At 42.0% G+C, this 21125-nt stretch overlaps 1 protein-coding gene across 2 annotated transcripts in view; it reads left to right on the top strand.

The window, feature by feature from the left end:
- The window catches only part of hdac7a (histone deacetylase 7a), a 74662-nt gene that overhangs the window by 42680 nt on the left and 10857 nt on the right, over window positions 1-21125 (top strand). For both annotated transcript variants that reach the window (XM_030055978.1, XM_030055979.1), the window contains exons 3-20: window positions 3984-4171; window positions 4748-4838; window positions 5463-5583; window positions 7515-7615; window positions 8650-8772; window positions 9053-9162; window positions 11423-11524; window positions 11739-11913; window positions 12656-12861; window positions 13034-13237; window positions 14218-14443; window positions 15703-15836; window positions 16511-16631; window positions 17157-17206; window positions 18683-18790; window positions 19737-19792; window positions 20365-20452; window positions 20838-20957. In XM_030055978.1, the coding sequence (XP_029911838.1) occupies window positions 3984-4171; window positions 4748-4838; window positions 5463-5583; window positions 7515-7615; window positions 8650-8772; window positions 9053-9162; window positions 11423-11524; window positions 11739-11913; window positions 12656-12861; window positions 13034-13237; window positions 14218-14443; window positions 15703-15836; window positions 16511-16631; window positions 17157-17206; window positions 18683-18790; window positions 19737-19792; window positions 20365-20452; window positions 20838-20957 (2324 nt within the window). The remainder of the gene's footprint in view (window positions 1-3983; window positions 4172-4747; window positions 4839-5462; window positions 5584-7514; window positions 7616-8649; window positions 8773-9052; window positions 9163-11422; window positions 11525-11738; window positions 11914-12655; window positions 12862-13033; window positions 13238-14217; window positions 14444-15702; window positions 15837-16510; window positions 16632-17156; window positions 17207-18682; window positions 18791-19736; window positions 19793-20364; window positions 20453-20837; window positions 20958-21125) is intronic.

The following is a 21125-nucleotide window of genomic DNA, read 5'->3' as shown; positions in this document are numbered from 1 at the left end:
CTGGTGTTCCCAACTCTGTGTGTGTGTGTGTGTGTGTGTGTGTGTACACTGTAGCAGCCATTGTTTCCTTGTATAAGCATGTTCGCCTCTCTTCCCCCTTGTCCCAGAATAATAGCCTTGTTCTTCCTTAATGCCCTTGCTGTCACTGCAGAAAATATGATTGTGTGTGTGTGTGCGTGTGTGTGTGTGTGTGGCAAGGGAACTCAAGTTATTCCAGTCATGGTCGGCATCCAGGCCGTCTCTCTGCATTTGAACCTCCTAATATGGAGCACTGTCACTGGAATACAGGATATGTCAGCACGCGTGCACACACACACACACACACACACTCACACTCACACAGTTCCAACAACGTCTCTGTTGTCTTCACTGCTGTGTCAGATTGACCGAGTCAAACAGTTTGTGAGGCTAATGAGAGTACAGCTACAGAAGTTCAGTGTGTGTGTGTGTGTGTGTGTGTGTGTGTGTGTGTGTGTGTATTTGCAGATGTCAGCTATACAATAAACAGGCCTCACATGGATAAAACATGAAACACATCTTATGGTGTCTCTATTCTATTCTATTGTATTCCACGCCTGTGTTGTACTCTAATTTCTTATATTCTCGTCTGGTCTAATTTATTGTTTTATCCTATTCTAGTTTAGCATAATGTTTTGTGTTCAATTCTATTTTTTAGTCTATTTTATTCCTTTCTGTTTTTCTATGCTATTCTCTTGTATTGTACTCTGTTCTTCTCTTATTTGGTTCTACTATACTCTACTATATTCTACTATATTCTACTATATTCTAGCCCACTGTACTCAGTTTCATTTTCTTCTACTGTATTTGGTTCTATTCTCGTTTTTCTACCTCTTCCCTTTCACACATTTCAGTGCTGCTGTGAGTGACGTTCACTTCACACACAGACCTCTGAGCACCAAGATGATGTCACACCTCACTCTTTGTCTGTGTGTGTGTGTGTGTGTGTGTGTGTGTGTGTGCGTGTGTGTGTGTGTGTGTGTGTGTGTGTGTGCGTGCGTGTGTCCCCGTCTGCCTGCCTACAAAATCAGATGTTAGCTCCGGAATTGTGTGTGTGTGTGTGTGTGTGTGTGTGTGAGGTTTTCTCGATGGAACAAGTCCAGTTTGTGCAATAGGTGTTTGTTCAAGCCTGTCTCATGTGTGTGTCAGTCTGAGTGAGCATGAGTGTGTTTATGAAAATGCCACTGCGTGTTTGTGTATACCTTCACTGGAGTGTGTGTATTCCTCTCCACAGCACACATCCGTGTGTCTGTGTGCGCAAGCGTGTATTTGCACAAGTACATGTATGTATAGTATGTATGAGTGTGTGCTTTTTCCATGTGTGTTTCTATTTTTGTGTGTGCTCTATGTGTCAATGTGTTAGCGGGCATTGGTGTGCAAAGTGCATTTATTTATGCACAAGTGTGACTTTGACTCTGTGTGTGTGTCTGTGTTTGTGTGTGACTGTATGTGTGTGCATGTATCTAATAGGGTGTGTGTGTGTGTGTGTGTGTGTGTGTGTGTGTGTGTGTTACAGACACAAACCACCCCCAGGTTTTTCCCAAGCTGTTCCCTTCCTGGATCCTGTTTTTAGCGCCGGATGAGGCAATCTTTCCCATTGACTCAGCCATGCAATGCAAATAGCCCAACAGCATGCAAAGAGCATGGAAATGAGACAGAGAGAGAGAGAGAGAGAAAAAAGAGAGAGAGAGATAGAGGGAGAGAAAGAGAGAGAAAGACAGTGTTGGCTTGTAGGTTTTGTGTGAACCTACAAAAGTAAGACCGAACTAGTTTGCTATGTGTTGTGTTAGACTTTAACTGAGAAATGCAAAGGGAGGGAGCAGTGGTGCTAGTGCAGCCTAGAGGAGTGATGTGGCAATGGCATAAAGTTGTGTGCACAAAATTAAGCCATTCCAAAGCTATTGCTTGTTTTGTAAGTCGTATTTTGTAAAAACTCTTTAGGTTTTTAGATCAGCTACTGATGCTCTCAGTCTTAAAGCTGAAAACTGGTTAAAAGCGTGAGGAGTGAACTCAGTAGAGCGCAGATCTCTGCCAGGCGTATCTCCCCTTCTCCACTGCCCCGGACTTTGATGAAAAACCAGCTGAAAAGTGGCAATCAATTGCATAATAAAAGATTTTTAACGGTCTTTGAGACGACCTTGTTCATACAGTCATAACTGTGCACAAAAACTTAGCTGCAGGCAGATATACACACACAGACAGACACATATGACAAATGCAATGTCCTCCAGGTTACCGCCTGGCAGAGATTGAAAAAAAAAAAAAAAAAAACTTGCTCTGAAACCATAAAATTTCTCGCAGTTCCTCGATTTCTCCCAATGTCTTGACTTCTCTTTTCTCTTACAGTTTCACCCTTATTTCCTCCTCTTCTTCCCCTTTACTGCCAATTGTCTCTTCAACAAGGTGCAAGACTCTCCACATCTTACTCTAAGAGAGTCAGTATATGATCTTTTGCTTTTATGAAAATTGAAGATCAAGCAAAAAATCACCAGAAATCTATTTGAAAGCTGCATCTAACCAAATATATGGATAAAACATTACGGAGGCATTCAGGTGCACTGTTTGTTCCGAGCTGAGAGTGTGCTGACTTCCAGCTAATAATTTATCACACTGTCCAAATAATACCCAAGGAAAGTGCATGTTCTTTTCCAGTAACACCCTCCTCCACATTGATAGAGTCACACACACTCACCCCAAGGAGCTGCCCAGTACAACAACAGTCTTTTGTTCCCCTGAAGATGAAACACTTTGCTCAGGGGCACGTCGGCAGTCATTATCACTCATCCCCTTACCCCTCCCACACTTTTCCAGCCAGACCTTCCAGTCAAACACTTCTCTAACCTCTTGACTATATCCAGCAATTTGTATGATGCAAGCTCACAATGTACAGCTTAGGGAAATGAGGTCAGGTGACAAAACATGTCACTGGCAGCCATATTGGATGTCCACAACTCTTGGAAACACCTAAAAACAGCTGGTTGTAATGGAATAGACTACACACGGTTCATTCCTGTGCTGTTTTTGGGTTGGAACTAATGTAAAGCTCAATGTTGGGTTAGTACCAAACTAATGTTAGGTAATGTTAGTTAACCATAATAGCCTTTTGATGAGATACCACTGCCTCGCTATGAGATGAGACTGAAACAATCGCTGACTGAAGACTTTGAGTCATTCCTATGTTCCCACGGTCCTATGTTCCCCAGTTCTACATCATACTCCCCCAGGGTCCTATGTTCCCATGGTCCTATGTTCCCAGGGTCCTGTGTTCCCCAGATTTATATGGCACATGATGGGAACATGGCAAAGAGTCCTATGTTCCCAGGGTCCTATGTTCCCACAGCCCTATGTTCCCAGGGTCCTATGTTCCCAGGGTCCTATGTTCTAGGGCCCTATATAGGAGCCAAAAAACATAGGAGAGCATAGAACATAGGACATAGGTCCTGTGTCCCCTGGGTTAATGTCCATTAACAGAAAATTAAACTGGAAATTAAACATAGCACCCTGGGAACCTAGTACCTTAGGAACCTAGGACCCTGGGAACAGCAGTGACAAGTAGTAGCATGTTGCGTTTTGAAACAAACAATATTAAAGTAATTACCTCTGTAAACACTGGTTGTTTTGCTGAATTAGTTTCCTGGCTGGTTAGCCTGATAGCTAACAGTTTGTTGAGGTTGAGATGACTCTTCTGAATCTACAGTTCTGCTTTGGAGTAGAAACTAGGACTTGTTTCCAGTTTACTGGAAACAAGTCTACAAGTCACATTATGAACTTTCACTCAGAACATCAGGTGGCTGAATCAATCTACTTCTTGTTAGACTATATTTAGAAATGTAGATGTTATTTAGGGTTTGGTAGGGTTTCTCATATCAAGTATGACACAAAATGACTATGCTTGCAGTGTGACTAAAATTAATTGTTGCCCTGTGCTTTCCTTCCCCTTCATCCCCACCCTTCTCTTTTCCCAGAATCGGTGGCAGTGCCGGTGTCGCGCGCCGCGTTGTTTCCCATGGACCTCCGGGTGGGAGAGCGGGGGATGCGTCCCGGTTCGGACACGGCGCTCCTCACCCCGCTGCACCCGCCGTTACTCCTCACCCCGTTCTCCCCTCAGCCCTGCACCTCCTTCTCTCAACAACAGCTTCACCAGCACATCCGGGTAGGAGGGGGAACTGACAAATACATTTCAATTATGGTCGTAAGAGTTTCACAATCGGAAAGGTGGGGTGACAAATTCACATGTACAGAATGAAACTTGTGGAGAAAAACAGGTAACACTTTACAGTAAGACTACAACAATTAACGTTAGTTAATGCCGTAATAAACATTAAGTAATAGGTAATAAACATTACGTAACAGTTAACTAACCGTTAACTAATGTGTCTAAGAATCATGTACTAATACTGTTCATGCTAAGGTATAAATTTACATGTTATTTAGGGGTTATTGTAGATATTATTAACATTAGTAAATGCCATAATAATCATTAACTAACAGTTAATTAACCATAACGGCATTAACTAACGTTAACTGACGTTAATTGTTGTACTCTTTTTGTAAAGTGTTACCGAAAAACATTTGAGGGTACTGGCTATTGTTTTCATATTACTGATGTTTTAAAAGTTTCATCTTCAAATAAGTTACAGTTTTCTTTTTCAAGTAACTGGTATTACTGTCACATGTTGATCACCTGTTAATAGGTTTGTGTTGTTTTCTTGGTTGTGTGTGTTTCCAGTTTAATATGGAGCAAAGACGGCGAGAGCAGGAGCAGCAAGAAAAACAACAGGAGCTGCAGCAGCTAAAACACAAGGACAAGAGTCAACAGAGTCAGTCTGCGCACGCACACACACACACACACACACACACACACACACGCACACACACATGCATTCACTCATGCATGCATACACACGCTTTAAACATCACGGTCAGCTGTTACAACAAGTTTCACTTTACTGTTGGGGCAGTAACTTCTGTCACTGACATTTATGCAAAGTGATTAGTGTTGCACATGCTGAAGAAGGTCATTATCAAAGAGGACTTTCCCAGGGAAAGATGCATCAAGCAGTGATACAGTATAGTTACATATGTGCTTTGAAATGGGAGCTAAATATAAACTGAGCCAGTGGAGCTGTAACAGTGGAGTTAAATATAGCCCAGCTCCGTACACATATATTGACTAGGTCAATATTGACCCTATCAATCCTGACACCTCCTGTCACCACTCACACACTCACACACACACAAATGCACAGACAGGAGCAAACATGCTCACAGACAGACAGCAAACATACACACACATACATGTGGGCCAGTGTGTTCATGCACCAATACGACATCATAGAGTCAATCACATCATATCACATCTCTCTTTAATCTCTCAGCTCTTTAATGTTTTTTTTTTTTTTTTTTTTTTTTTTAATTCTGGTTGCTTTGTGATTGATTGGCAGGTGCAGTGGCCAGTTCCCTGGTGAAACAGAAACTCCAGGAAGTGATTCTGAAGAAGCAGAAACAGGCGGCGCTGGAGAGAACCAACTCCAACCCCCTGACTGTCACGCCTGTAGCATACAGGTAACCCCCCACCCCACCCCCCAACACACACACACACACACACACACACACGAATGACTTGATGGCCCACAAAACACACAGCAAAACAGGAGAATATCAAACTATGAAACATATACCCAAAACACTGTAATGCATGACTTGCCATTTGCATGCTTGAATGGCTGAACTGTTGTCAAAAATGTTGACTTCACTCTTTATATTTTTTAAGACAAGAAGCTTATTGCCCTGATTAGGACATATGTTAACCCTCTGAGGCCTGTATCGACATCAGATTCCCAGGGTTTAAATGCTTGAGGCTGCGTTTCACAAGGGGTGGGGGGGATCAGCAAATTAGCAAGAAATGACCTGCGAATTTTAAGAAATTAGTATAAGAAATAGTAAGTTTGCAAGAAGGTAAATTAGCTAAAATAAAAGAGAGAGAGAGAGAGTGTGTGTGAGAGAGAGAGAGAGAGAATTATTTGAAAATTATTAATAAACCAGGGAAAGATGTCCAGAAAAGTATATTAATAATTATGACCATTATATAATTATTATAATAATATATTTTTAATTAGATATTTATATAAATGTATGTATAGAATTATGAAAATATTTTCTTTTTTTTCTGTCTTTTCTTTTTTGTTTGGCTAATTTCTGGTAATTTCCCTGATTGTTTGTTGTTGTTGTTGTTGTTGTTGTTGTTTTTTTGGCTATTTCTCTGTTTTTGCTCATTGTCTTTTTTCCATGTTTTTGAAAGTGAAGAACTGAATCTGCTCCGGTTTCAAGGGGTTAAAACACTGGCATAGATTTATTATCAAAGTTGTGAGTGTGCAGGAAACTTTTTTCAAGATGCAGCACATTTAACTTTATTTTACCCTCATGTGTGACCCAGATCTGGTGTTATTTTACTGCTGCACACAGCAAAAAGTAACATGCCTCTCATGTCATTTTGGCCCACGTGGACATGTGATAGAAAATCAGATCAGAATGAGTCAAATTAGAATTTGTCAGTGTTATCATGACAATAACTAAAAGTTAGCAAAATCAAAATGAAGGCACATAACTGCAAGTGAAATGTGCTGAAACAAGTGCAACAATATAAATGAAAAGCAAATCTGTCTTTTGTCACTGGTCCTGTCCTAGAACAGATATATGAGTGGTCATTCAAAAATACAAATTCTTAGCAGCTGCGCTGAATGGAGCATGAAGGCCTGCAGTGTAAACATCGCCTATATATCAAAATCTATATAAATACCAGCATTCTTGTCATTTTGCCTGCTGTCACCTCCAAATCTGAAGGCATTCACATTATTTTCCACGTCAACAAGGAGGGCTCATCTCTGTTCACTTTGTCTGGGAACTTGTGACAGCTAATCCACCGTCTCAGCCACGCATTTCTGATGGATTATGTGCATGTTTGTGGAATCGAGCACAGAAATAAAGGCAAGGCAAGTTTTTGCATAGCCCCTCTCAAACACAAGGCCATTCAAGGTGCTCAAGATAAAATTTAATAAGACATAAAAACATTTAGAGTCAAGAGAAATAATAAGAATTGTAAAATGAGACAAAAAAATGAGAATTAAAAGACACAGTGAGATTAAAGTTCCCATACTTTTGAGCAAGAGTGAGTCAACAGAAAGAGGCATTTAGGGTGAGTCCTTATGAAAGCCTGTCACAGGAAAAGTAGAGCTGCAGTTGCTTTGACCCTGGTGTGAGTACATTCAGCCGAAGACGCTGAAAATGCAGATGTACATCATGTGTATGTTTGTTCAAAAATGTGGGAACAAACACAGACATAAAGAGCATTCCTGTGGCCTCCTGTGGCCATGATAGCTGCTCGCGAAACCTGTGAACATGGCGTCGCCGGCTTCCAAGGCTGCTGGCGTTCAAAGCAGGCGTCATTTTGTTTCACACATGGTGTGTGTGTGTGTGTGTGTGTTGTGTTCCTCCAGAGAGCTGGCTCCAGACCCCAGTGTTTCCTCCCAGCCTCTGGTCTCCTCCCCCACGCAGCCTGCCTCTGAGGGCTCAGACGAGACGCCGCTCCGCAGGGCAGGTAAGTGGGAAACTGCCTCACACCGAGCCACGAGGCACAGAATGGATGCAATGAAAAAAAAAAACTGGGATAAATGTAGTTTGATGAATGGATTTCAACATTTTGAAATGACACCAACCGGCCTAAGGGGGAGCCGGGGTCCTCAGCTACAGTATCTTCAAACAAGCTCACTCACAAACTTAAATCCGTCAGACTTACTTATGCGATTTTCCTCACCACTTAGTTTTGCTGTGCGTTCTCCTAGGAAATTCCAGTATGTTCCAGATGCCTTTGGATAATGAAATGCTTCATTCATGCTGCAGTGCTATTTTGCTGTGTGTGGAAACAGCACAACAGCAAAATATGTGCGGTAAACACTATGTAATTTCTGCTGTGCCGCTTCAAAAGTAGGCCTGCTATTAATTTTAATGCGAACGGAAAAATCCAAAGTAAGGATAATAATTATGGTGTTTTAATACATTGTAAGAATCATTTCATTTTTAGATAAACCTAAGTTTTCAGATCAGTTTGTGTCAGTTTTTCCCCCCCGTGGTGTCATTTTTGAATCCGTGCCACCGACACGAGTTTGGTACAGTGGCACTAACACGCCCAGGTTGTGCCAGCTGGTTACTCTGCTGTTTAAGTTTTATTACATAAACTCAGAACAAAGAGCGAGTCAGCTGATGCATTCTGCACAGTCTGCTAGCCCACAACCGGCAGCACTTGTTTTACAGCCCGGGGCGGCCCGACACATTTATAGTCACATTTTTTTCTCTCCTAAAAATAGATCACCTGTGTCCTCGCTGATTCCGTATTCATCTGACCATCTCCAGGCTTGACTTTTCTTTTAACCCCGTGAAGCCCGAGCAGATTGGGCTTGGGTTCTTTCAAAATCATGGGACAAAGGCGATGAGCAGCTCAACAAGAAATGACCCAAAAATTAGCAAAACAAAACAAAACAAAAAAAGAAAAGTAAAAAAAAAAACAAATTAGGACATGACCTGAAATTATACAACCAAAAACTCACATTTTCCCGTTGTGCTCGTCTCCGTCAGCGTCAGAGCCCAACCTGAAGGTCAAACACAAGCTGAAGAAACACCTGAACACCCGCAAGAGCCCGCTCACCCGCAAGGAAAGCGCCCCGCCCGCCGTCAAACCCAGAGTACCCGACACACTAGGTACCTACACACACACATGCATGCACACACACTCAGATACAGTAGAGGTGACAACAGTCTCAATTATTAGTCAGTCAGTCAAGCATTTGCACACAAATGGTTTCTATTCTTGCTCATAGATGTTTTTCCTTCATTTTGTTTTTTAAAGTGGTTGGACAGGATAAATAAATGTAATGTGATACAATTATATGAGCAAAATGAACTCCTAAATCCTAAACTCATCAATGCTCCCCCTCTCTCTCTTTCTTTGCCCTCTCTCTCTCTCTCTCTCTCCCTCCAGACTCGTCCCCCAGCAGCAGCAGCACTCCAGTCTCTGGCTGTAGTTCACCCAATGACAGTTTGCCCAATGAGAATGGGCTGCTGCCATCTGCAGGAGGCCTGTCACATGAGGTGAGTCCACACACACACACACACATACAGTACATTATATTTGTAATTGCATAGCTCGTGTTTCCAAACCAAATAATTCATCAACTTAATGTTTAAATGTACAAAAAAAAAAAAAAAAAAAAAAAAAAAAAGAATAGGCCTGAAACTTAAAGAGCCCATGAAATGGACTTTCTTGATTGGATGCATCTCTTGTTGAAATAGTTTGGGTTGGACACGGTGCAGGAAAGGATCATTCACAAGTGCAAACCAACAGGACAGACCAAACCCTAAGCCGATAACATATCAGTGTGGGAGAGAAAGTAATTTTATTTGGAGTGGAGATAGGTGGGTGAGAGAGGATGTTTAAAGATTTGTGAAGGTTTTATTGGCTGAAAGTTGAATTTACACCCACTAGTGCAGGATGGTGTCACTGTTTAAGATCCTCTGTTTTACAGGAGGTAGAAGTCTTGTGAGGTCATTTCATGGGGACTTCAAAGATAAAATGTAGCACTTGTAGCTCACTCCTATGGTGAAATATTTCCCCGTGTCCAAATCGACGCGGCACCTTGTTCCTCGGAGCTGGAATAACAGGTGCATTTTGAAATGAGCCGGCGCATGTTTTGGTGAGAGTCGACGTTTCATGTACATGAGCTGTGCCGCGACGCTGAGTAATGAGATGTTTAAACCAATGACACAAGAGCGCGGGGACACTGAGTGTCTGTCAGATGTTCATACATTATTCATTTAATCACAGAAAGTCTGCCAGAACACAGCAATCTGCATCACACCTGCTGCACTGGACGTCTGAGTCACGGCCGCTCGGCGTCGTAAACAGCTCGCCACGAAAACCAGCCAGGAGTCCAGATTAGATCGCACTAGACTATACTAGTATACAGTTAAATATTATTCAACTAGACTTCTACATTCATTTAGATTACATTATATGAAATTATTACATAAATACATTAGATTACATTAGAATCCATTGGTATCTAGTAGAATCTATTATTATTATTATTACAGTGGTCCCTCGTTTATCGCGGGAGTTACGTTCTAAAAATAACCCGCAATAGGTGAAATCCGCGAAGTAGTCAGCTTTATTTTTTACAATTATTCTAGATGTTTTAAGGCTGTAAAAGCCCTCACTACACACTTTATACACTTTTCTCAGACAGGCATTAACATTTTCTCACTTTTCTCTCTTGTTTAAACTCTCAAAGTTCAAACCTTTTGTAGAAAAATAAGTCCAGTATTATAATGAACGCATTCTGTACTGTACAGGAGACACGGCACGGAGGAGATTGATTGACAATGGTCTACAGTCCCTTAGCCAATCAGGACGAAGAACACAATGCGCTGTAAAAAAAAAAAAAAAAAAAAAGCATGCAAAATTGCACAAAAAAAAAATCCGCGAAACTGCAAGGCCGCGAAAGGTGAACCGCATTATAGCGAGGGACAACTGTATTGTTATTCTCATTACTCTAGACAAGATAAATTGGATTATGTTATGATAGACAGATAGATAGATAGATTCCTTTATCATCTTTGCAGAGAGCACAATGTAATTGCGTAGCAATCCTCCTGACAGTGCATTCACCCATAACAAATTGTATTTGCTGTAACCTGCAAAAGAAGACATAAACCGATATGATAAAAAAGTAAAAGTTATGTACAGCTGAGATATTGTTATATGAGATACTGTTATGTTATTCTTACAGTAAAAAGTAAGGAAGTGTGACAACATTTGATCTGACCAGGTTAGATTGGCTGTATGTCTCATAATAACCTCGGTGAAATCGGGCCACTGCATCAAAGAGTATAATAACATGCAGAAATGGAAACTATATAAATAAAACAGAGCAATCCAAATATCTTCCTTGCAGTAGCTATCAGGAGAAACCAAAAAGCAGAAGTTTAGAGGAATGTAGTTTGAGAACAGAAACCAAAGAGGGGTCAGGCGGAATATGATTTAGGAGCAATAATCAAGAGAGCAGTCGAGGACTAGAAACCAAAGGATCATTCAGAGGAGCATTTTCCATGTGGAGAAATCAAAGAGGGATTAAGTGTAGCTTAGTTCAGTCCCAGCCGAGGAGCGCCGTCTTTTACCGTGGTCATGCTTTACTTGAACCTGATGAGGATAATGATGGTAAATGTTAAAGGGGATTTCTTAATGGGACCTTGAATGAACCTTGAATAGGTAGTGCTCCAATTTCTGTTGCGTTCACACAAAACAACAACAATAAAATGTTTATGAGTAAATGATTATGTTTTGCATGTGCAGGCCCAGAGGCTGCTGCTCCAGGACGGCTCTCTAGCTAACTTCACCATCTCAAGTCCCTCCACCCTGCCCACCATCACACTGGGACTGCCAGCCAACACCAGGGTAAAAACTAACATGTTTAATCCAGAATCGTTGCCGTTAAATTTTATTTTTCTTAAAATATGTGAAAAAAAATGACCAGTGGGGTGAGGTAATCGCCCTTGTTTCCAATGCAAATCCACTTGGGTTATAAATCTAAATAAATTTGGCTCTGTTGAGGCTGCATGTCATGAGTTGCTACAGGCCTGGTGGATTGTGTGTGTGTGTGTGTGTGCAGGCTGACAGGGAGCTGTCCTCTCTGAAGGTCGGCCGCGTGCCAGTGGTCACAGCAGGGGGCTCGCCCGTCTTCCTTCCCCTGGGCAGGGAGGAGCAGGCCGGCCAGCTGAACCCTCACCTCCAGCCTGTCATTATCCTGGAGCCCTCTGGACTGGTGCACACTCCACTGCTCGCTGGTGAGACACACACACACATGCTGATACACACACCCAGGCCAACAGCTCCACAGCGAAGACGTAGTGTTGTTGCTGTCCCTCTGCCTGTTCATTTTTAAAGTGTGAAATGGTGGCATTATGCATGTGTTGTTTTCCCATGGGATCATGTACTTAGCAGCGGTCTTGAGCAAATTTCATCAGAGATGTAACATACAGCCTGGTCATTAGGATTCAGAAGCTTTCAGTCCACAGTCTACTGTAAAATCTGCAAATAAATTTCTATAGTGTGAAATGAGAGACCATTTTACTATTTTAAATGACATGGGTCCAAATGGTAAATGGTACACAATGTCAGTTTTCAAAAAAGACTAAATGACAGTTGAGACACACTGCAAAAATGTAGCAAATCATTTAGTCTCAAAATCTTGTTTTTCTTAGAACTGAAGAAATCTGCCAGGAGAATGAGATAATCCACTTGTTTCCATCACTAATCAATTTGTTCCCAGAATTTTCTTGAATCAAGTTTCATTTTCTTGATCATAAAAAAATACGGAACCTGTATTGGAAACCGGTGTGATTTTCTTATCCCACTGACAGATTTTAACATTCATTATGAGACTAAATAGCTTGGTAAGAGAGTTTTTTAGAGTGCGTTCAAATCATGTTTAGATGATTGATTTGATTTGAACACACACTGTTTACTAAAGCAGCTCCTACACCCAGGCTAAATGTCTGAACAGCTTCCTCTTCCCCTCTCCACCAGTTCCAGGCCTCAGCCCAGTCCCGCTGCAGTTCGCCCCCCAGTTAGACCGCCTGGCTCCAGGGGGCGCTCAGTCCCACAAACCCCTGAGCAGAACGCGTTCGGAGCCCCTCCCTCAGAGTCCCCGGCCCCTGCACACACACCTCCTCCAACAGCAACACAACACGCAGCTGCTGGAGAGGCTCAAACAGCAGACTCACCTGGGCAAGGTAAGCAGGAGGGGGAGACTTCCTGTGGTGCAACACCAGACCTGCTGGTTGCATTTGGTCTGTTTTGCATGTACTTGGGAAGTAATGTGTGTGTGTGTGTGTGTGTGTGTGTGTGTGTGTGTGTGTGTGTGTGTGTGTGTGTGTGTGTGTGTGTGTGTGTGTCTGTGTCCAGCTGATGTCTAAGTCCAGTGAGAAGCCCAGACTGCGTCAGATCCCCTCTGAGGAAATGGACTCAGAGGACGGGGGCGGGACATCGCCTGCAGAACCCGCCTATCAGAGCAGAGGGAGGGCGGAGTCGCTGAGGGAGGCGGAGCCAACAGCAGCTGACGGCCAGGGAGAGCAAATCAACCTGCAGCATGCACTCATACTCAACCAGGTTGGAAAACACAGACACACACACACACATACACACACACACACACACACACACACACACACACACACAAACATGACTGTGTGTTGCTCATCTTGCAAAATCAGACTGAATGCCTCTTTAATTAGCCTGTGTGTGGGCTGTAACTGAACTCAGGGTGAATGTGGATCCTGAGGCTCCACCAGCTGAGAACCACAGCACTGCAGCATGTAGTTCAATCAACCGTCCAGTAGATGGCGGCCTAACATTTCCTCACTTGATCCTGGCTGCCTGTGCACTCAGTTGTGGTTTGGCCACTGCTCAATACTAACTGAATGGAAGTGGTTGCCTCAGCATGTTGATACGATGACATGGTGCATGTAAGCTAAGCTGTTATTCTTTATATCAAATTTGTCAGTCACTGATCAACCGAACCACAAAGCCAGGATTCAGACTGGGTGAAAAGTTCCTCTCTCTCTCCCTTTACTTTCATTCATGAGCTGATATTTCAGAAGGGAAAGGGACAAAGTAGTGGAGATGAACACCTTTCAGACCTTTTTTTTTTACTGTCTGCCGCAAGGGGAATTGCTCTTTTACTGTGTAGCTAGGCTTCAACTGATTTTTGAAGATGATAGTGACATATCTTTGAATATTTTGTGCCAGTAATCCTTCTGATTAAATGACCATCATGCCAAAAAAAAAAACTGAATTTTACACTTTACAGGAAGAAAAAGCCTGTCAAACAGCATTTAGTCCATCAACTTCATTGAAATTAAGGGTTATAACAACCAATATTTCTATGGAATCAAAGTGTCATGATTGAATCACTTCAAGTTAACAGATTCCCATAGACAGGCAGTGTATTCATGACATTAATCAGACAAACTGCATCCTATGTATCATATCAGAGGTCATTAAAAAAAAAAAAATAGAAAATAGTTTGGAAATATTACAGCATCATCATCCCTCCTCCCTCTTTCTCTCCTGCTATCCTGACGCTGCAGTCGCTGCTATGGGAACAGCAGAAGCAGCTGCAGCAGCTGCGTCGACAGACCGCCCAGATGGAGACGCTGGCAGTGCCCATGATGACCCACGTTGGCGGCGGGGCGGGCGTCCATCGCCCACTGTCTCGCACGCAGTCGTCCCCGGCCTCCACCTCGCTCAGCCTGCCGGAGAAACCCCTGAGCCTGGCCGCACCGGACGCCTCCAGCAAACCTCGCTTCACCACTGGTGAGCCGCACGTGCACTGACAGTGTGCATTTTATTTATAGATGAAGACAACCTTGATGCTGTTTCAAAGCTCACCTCCTGTGTTATTAGTGAAGCTGAGCAAGGTGTCACACCCAATAATATGAACTGTACATGCAAAAGTGCATTCAAAGTCTTTTTTTTAACCTTTTTTTTAATTGTTAATATTTTCCCCATATCATATTAAACATTGTAGTTCAGAGGATGACATCTCTAAAATAAAGAAAAACAACATAAACTAAAAAAAAAAAATCTAAGAAAAACACAATAGAAGAGGAAAAGAACAAGAACAAGAGGAAAAAAACACCCAATGCTACAACAAACAGAGTATTAGATATAAATAATATACATTGTCTTATATATCATTGTTTTTTTTATTATTTAGCACATAAGTCGGTTGTGTTATTATGTTATTAGATGATTCCCGGCATCTAATTCCATCTAAGGACCAGCAGTGAATAGTGCCACACATATTAATAAATAAAACTGGATGAGCATCCAAATGAATGGAAGACTATGAACAGAAAATCCCAAACCAATGCAAAGAAGCTCTCCCGCTGCTGACGAGCTTGAAAACATGAAGGATAATGAAAGAAGAAACAACATCATTTACTAAAGGGCAAATGCACAGAATAATTCAAATACCAGTGAAAACTAAAAGCAAGCCTAAAACAATACATTTCTTCAAAATAAAACGGAGTTGGCAGGTGCAGAGCCTCCAAAGCTCGCTCAGCTCCAGACTGGATGGACCAGAAGAGTGCGGGGATCAGAAGGAGTTAAAATCTCAGAGTGCTAGCTATAGATGCTGGTCCAGAATGTGGCTTAGCTCGCTATATCTCTGAGCTTCTAAAGCCTGATGAGCTCAAGCACAGCATGGATTAAAATTCTTCATCTGGGAAAGTTTAACAATTACAGGCGAGGCTGTTCGCGTCCTCATGAGGAATCTGACCTTTTTTTTTTTTTTTTTTTTTTTTTTTTAAGTCATTCTGACCACCGTTCCACCACTGCACATTTCCTCTGTTGTTGAAAGACAAAAACATAACCAAAAAACGAGCACAGTGTTGATATTTACCAGGAAACCACTGAAGTCAAAATGAATCTTTCACACGCTTCTATCAGCAAACTGAACTGTCCTTTACTTTCCACTGATCTGATGTCACTCAGTGAGAATATACTGTAGTGCAAATGTCCCAAAAGTGAAGTCAAGTGGTGTGTGTGTGTGTCTGTGTGTGTGTGTTCAGGCCTGGTGTACGACTCTCAAATGCTGAAGCATCAGTGTACATGTGGAGACAACAGCAGTCACCCAGAGCATGCTGGGAGGATACAGAGCATCTGGTCCCGGCTACAGGAGAGAGGCTTGAGGGGGAAGTGTGAGGTAGGTGACAAACACACACACACAAACACACACACATACACACACTCCTACAGGTCCAATGGTACAGACTCAGTGATGTGATCGTAGGTCCAGAGTATCTTGAGGTAGGAAGGACACTAATAGCTGCTGTGTATATTTCTGTGTTCAGAGATCAGGCCAGTCCCACTGGATTTCCAGGCCATGTTGTCAAGGTTACAGGAAACTTCTGTCTTTTTCTCTCACTGACTCTCATTTGTGTCTCTGGTTCATTTGCGTTGCATGTTTAGAGATTTGGCTTCAGTCTCAGATGCAAAGATTGGATTTCATGTGGGGGTTTTTTTTCCATACAGACTTGCACAAAAATATCTTGTTTAGCGTTGACTAAAAAGTCAAGATGTAAAAGAAGTTAAGGGTCCACTTTAATCAAACATTTAGTGGGAGATGCAGAAGGCTTTCTTCATATCAAATTTGAACAAACATGATTGAGATGAGAGGAGAACTTAGCTTTGTGCCTGTGTTTCTGTCTGTTTAGTGATGACTGTATCCACATTATCATTGCTTTGACAAAATCTTCATTAGGATATGCAATCAAAAGCCATTCTCCACCTCTGTATGAATCCATGAGATTCCACGTATGCCATGTGATGAGGATTTTTAGCCAAACAACTGCATCCATGTATTTTGTCTCCATACAGAGTATCCGTGGTCGGAAAGCCACCCTGGAGGAGCTGCAGTCGGTCCATACGGAGCGTCATGTCCTGCTCTACGGCACCAACCCGCTCAACAGACTCAAACTGGACAACCGCAAACTGGCCGGTACGTTTCACACGTCCTCACAGGCTGAGAAATGAACCTGCACTGGGTCCTGTGGCTCTGACCGAGAAAAAGCCTCCATGCTAATCATTTGCAAAAGCTGTTTCCAAATTTCATCAAATATTCAGAACTTAACCACTGGAGGAAAAGTGAAAAAACAGTAAACCTAGAAGATTCTTATTGTGTGCAGCTATAACAAAATATTTTGTTTTTCCATCTGAGGTTTGTATTGAAGACCTAAAACCATATAGAGTTTTCAAATGCACGCAGAGGCCATTTGGGAGAGCCGAGTTAAAAACACATGAAAATTGTGATGGTTACATACTGTAATGTATAAATCAACCCAGATCGTTCTCTCATGCCACAAGTAATCTGCTGTAATTCAGGGGATCATGTAAGGTCAGCCTATCCCATGCCGCTCGACTGGGTATGATAATGTAATGGTTAAAATATGTATGAAGAAAATCCAAATATCACTGAATAGCTATGAATAAATATACAATACATGTTGTGTTTTTACTTCTACAGGAATCCTTTCTCAGAGGATGTTTGTGATGTTGCCGTGTGGAGGTGTAGGGGTGAGAAAAGCCGAACACACACTCACACACACACTCGAAAATACACGCCGACACAAACAAAATCCCAAAATAGCTCGCCTTTTGATCACAATTCTCCGAAGTTCCTAATGAAAGCTATATGATACAACGCAGTCACTCAGCTTGATGACAGACGATAGTGTTTCAAAGGAAAGTGAGTGGTTGAACGAGGGGGGAAAAAAACAAGAAAGACAGAAAGAAGGAAAGACGGGATATTACAGAGGAAAAGAAAGTTGGCTTTGCCCCGGTCTAAAGTCAGCCTGACAGTCTGTGTCGGACCATGACAAGTCAGGCTAATGAGAACAGCATGTCCATGACCAGGGATAAAAGAAATGCCTCAGATTTCATTGTCCGAGCCAGACGGACAGAAATGCCAGTTTGTGAACAAACAGAAGAGAGAAAAAAGACTGTGAGGATGGAAAGGAAAATTACCAGAAAACATGGATGTGTCCTGGAAACGGGAGAGTAAAAGTTGTTTGTTGACTTTTTTTTACTCTCCAGTCATTATATGTTGTGTCATCCTTTCCTCAGAGATTTCTTTGAATTTTCTTTATATCTCAGGGGGAGTTTAGATGTAATCACAACCTGTAAAATAACACAACACACAACATCGCAGCACTACTACAAAACAAAAATGCATTATGCAATGCAACAGCACAATGCAACTCAAATACCCAAATCACAATTGAACGAAATTCGACTAAATTCAACAAGACAGGCAACTAAACGCAATGCAACACACCAGCAGCGAATTTCATCACAGTGAAACACAATGCAGCAAAATGCAATGCAACAAATTAAATTAAATGCAATGAAATGAAACGTAACATAACACAGCAACGAAACACAAACCAACAAAATGAAATGCAATTCAGTGAAATGAAATGCAACTAAATGCAATGCGACAAAACGCAGTTCACTGAAATGAAATGCAGTGTAACGAGATGCGATGCAACGAAACACAATGCAATGATCACAGAGCAGCAAAATGCAATGCGACTTGCAGCAAAATGAGCTGCAATGCAAAGAAATACAATGAAGTGAAATGCAGCAAATAAGAAGAAAATGGAATGCAGCAAAATGCTACACAACACTGCACAACACATTACAACAAACAGGAAAGTACATGCCATTGGTAATAAATGGCATTAATGAAAAATATAATAACAAGACCTGTGCCAGCAACAAAAATAAATACTCCATGGTCTGTATCGTCAGCTGTGTTTATAAGGTACATTACATCATACGCTGATTAGCCTTCTAATTTGTTTGTTTTATGTTGTAAACACACACAGAGTGAGACAATAACAGATTGAAGAAAAAGTCTAACTTTCTGCCTGTGACTTATTACCCTCGACGTGGGCTCAGATGAATCCTCACTGTCCATGAAGAGGAAAATGTGTTCATCTGCGGCCTCCACCTTGTTGTTTGCGCTGATGGCTGTGTTGTGATTGGCAGGTCGACAACGACACCATCTGGAATGAGTCTCATACCTCCACGGCGTCCCGCATGGCGGCGGGCAGCGTCACCGAGCTGGCATTCAGAGTGGCCAAAGGCGAACTGAGGGTGAGAGCACAGATCGTCACCGGGAGTGTCGGTGTTGTAGTCCCTGTGTGTAAAACTGGGTCAGACAAACCTGCCTGGAGATGTTGCTCAACCTACCTAAAGGAATCTGAACGGTTCTCAGTGGAGAGTTTAATGTCCCGTGATGGAGACACTAAAAAAAGCAGCATCAGTCCAACAGTACCTCCATCAGTAATGCCGTTCAAAACCACATATTTGTGTGATAATAACCCTGGTATATAACCATCTAACCAAGTCAAAGCAGGCTCTCAAGTTAGAAATCCCGAAACAGAGGGATTTTTCATACATGAGCTTAAATATTAACCTGCCAAATCAGTTTTTAGGTGATGAGATGAGGCTGTGCTTCAGAAATGGAGCAGACTCCCACTACCGCATGAGATATGATGAAGACTAATATATAAAAATATCAAGCCTCAAATGAACCCCGTTCTTCCATTGTCAAGGCTTGTGTTTTCAAAGTTTTCACTGCCTACTTTATCTTTGTCATTGTGTCTTCATGTTTCATGGTTTTAATTTTTCTGTTCACGGAGATGCAAGTTTCGTTTCCCTCCCAGGGATAATAAAGATGAACTTGACTCACTCAGCTGGCCTGCAAAACGACAAAGGGAAAACTTGCAGCTCTGGGTCTCCACTGGGAGTTTATAGGACTGCGATTGTTTTGGTGCACATACGAAAGCTTCAAAGCTTATTTCTCGATGTTAGAAAATGAATCTTTAAAGAAATATGTAGTTTCTTAAATCTAAAGCCTTCAATTGTGCACCAAAGCCATTATATTCATCTGTATGAAATCCTGTGTTTGAAATTTGAGAACATTGTGCATGTGGAAAGTTAACAGGACTTATTTCTGTCTTTGTGCACAGGGATCATATAACAAAAGCTGATATGCTGTTTAATAACATGTCGCTGCCTCTTTCCCTCTGCTGCACAGAACGGCTTTGCTGTTGTCAGACCGCCAGGGCACCATGCAGACCCCTCCAATCCAATGTAAGCATGTGTGTGTGTGCGTGTGTGTGTGCATGTGTGTGTGTGTGTGTGTGCCCGCTCAGCCACACCACAGTGATTTTTCCTTTGTCTTGCTGCAGTGTCAGCAGCTTGCCCAGTGTATTTATGAACCGAATATAAGAAAAAGAGGAAGGGACAAAATAAGGAAGATGAATACTTTCACTGCTTGTTTTGTTTTGCTGCCTGTCTTCTTCTTCTGTTTCCCAAGCACAGTCAGGTTGCCATTTTCCAGGCATTTAGGTGAATCCCTCACGCAGAATGACCTACACGGACTGCAACATTAGAATGAGCTTTCATTTCTGAAAATCAGGCATTTCAAGCACCCAAAAATCAGGAGTGTAAAGGGCAAGGTCCTACCCCAGTGAGCATACAACAGCCATGTAAGAGTTAAGGAAAGGAAATAAGAGAAACAACACCCCGAAGAGCGCTGGAGGAGGCGTTTTGTCAGTTCAGCATAAAAGCATGAAAAGTTTTTCTTTGACTAAATTGAAGTATTTGCTTTCTGTTTCTTAACTTGATATTTCATCCTCCCTCTTTCTCTCTCTCTCTTCCAGGGGTTTTTGCTATTTCAACTCAGTGGCCATAGCAGCCAAGCAGCTCCAGCACAAACTCAGTGCCAGTAAGATCCTCATCGTTGACTGGGTAAGACTATAGCTTGGTGCCATTGCTGTTACTACAGTTGATTACCCTCAGAATAGTCTTATAGTGCACTAATGACAATTTAAAATACTTTTTAACTTGTGTATTATGGTATATCTGAGGTTTCTTCTATAATATTCCCATATGAAGGCTTTTTGCTGTTATATTTTTATTTTATCCTACTCAGTCTTGTAATGGGAGTACTACTTTTCAATTAGGCTAAACTACTACATGCATCAAGACTAAGTAACTAATAAGTTATGGTCCAGAAGCATCATTTTGTTTGAATACATCATGAGTTTTCTTTAACTTTTGTTCTGTAAATCCTGTCCTTGATCAGTGCGGTTCAAATTTCTAAAACCTCATTTTCCCTCTGCCCTGTTGCTAGGACGTTCACCATGGCAACGGCACCCAAGAAGTGTTCTACAGCGACCCCAGCGTTCTCTACATCTCACTCCATCGCTATGACGATGGAAACTTCTTCCCCGGCAGCGGGTCGCCAGCCGAGGTGGGTGACATCCGTGTTCAGGTCACAAGGAGGCAGTCGATGCCTGCAGCGCCAGTTCTGGTCCCGCTACTGCACTCTGGTTTTTGGAATACAGATTGTTTTAACTGGGACAGAGTAGAAAGAGGGTTCGTTTTAATTGTAATAATAACAATATAATGTCATGATAAC

Source organism: Myripristis murdjan, chromosome 7 (assembly GCF_902150065.1).
Source record: "Myripristis murdjan chromosome 7, fMyrMur1.1, whole genome shotgun sequence".
Classification (NCBI taxonomy): Eukaryota; Metazoa; Chordata; class Actinopteri; order Holocentriformes; family Holocentridae; genus Myripristis; species Myripristis murdjan.
This window is presented reverse-complemented; position numbering and strand designations above follow the sequence as displayed.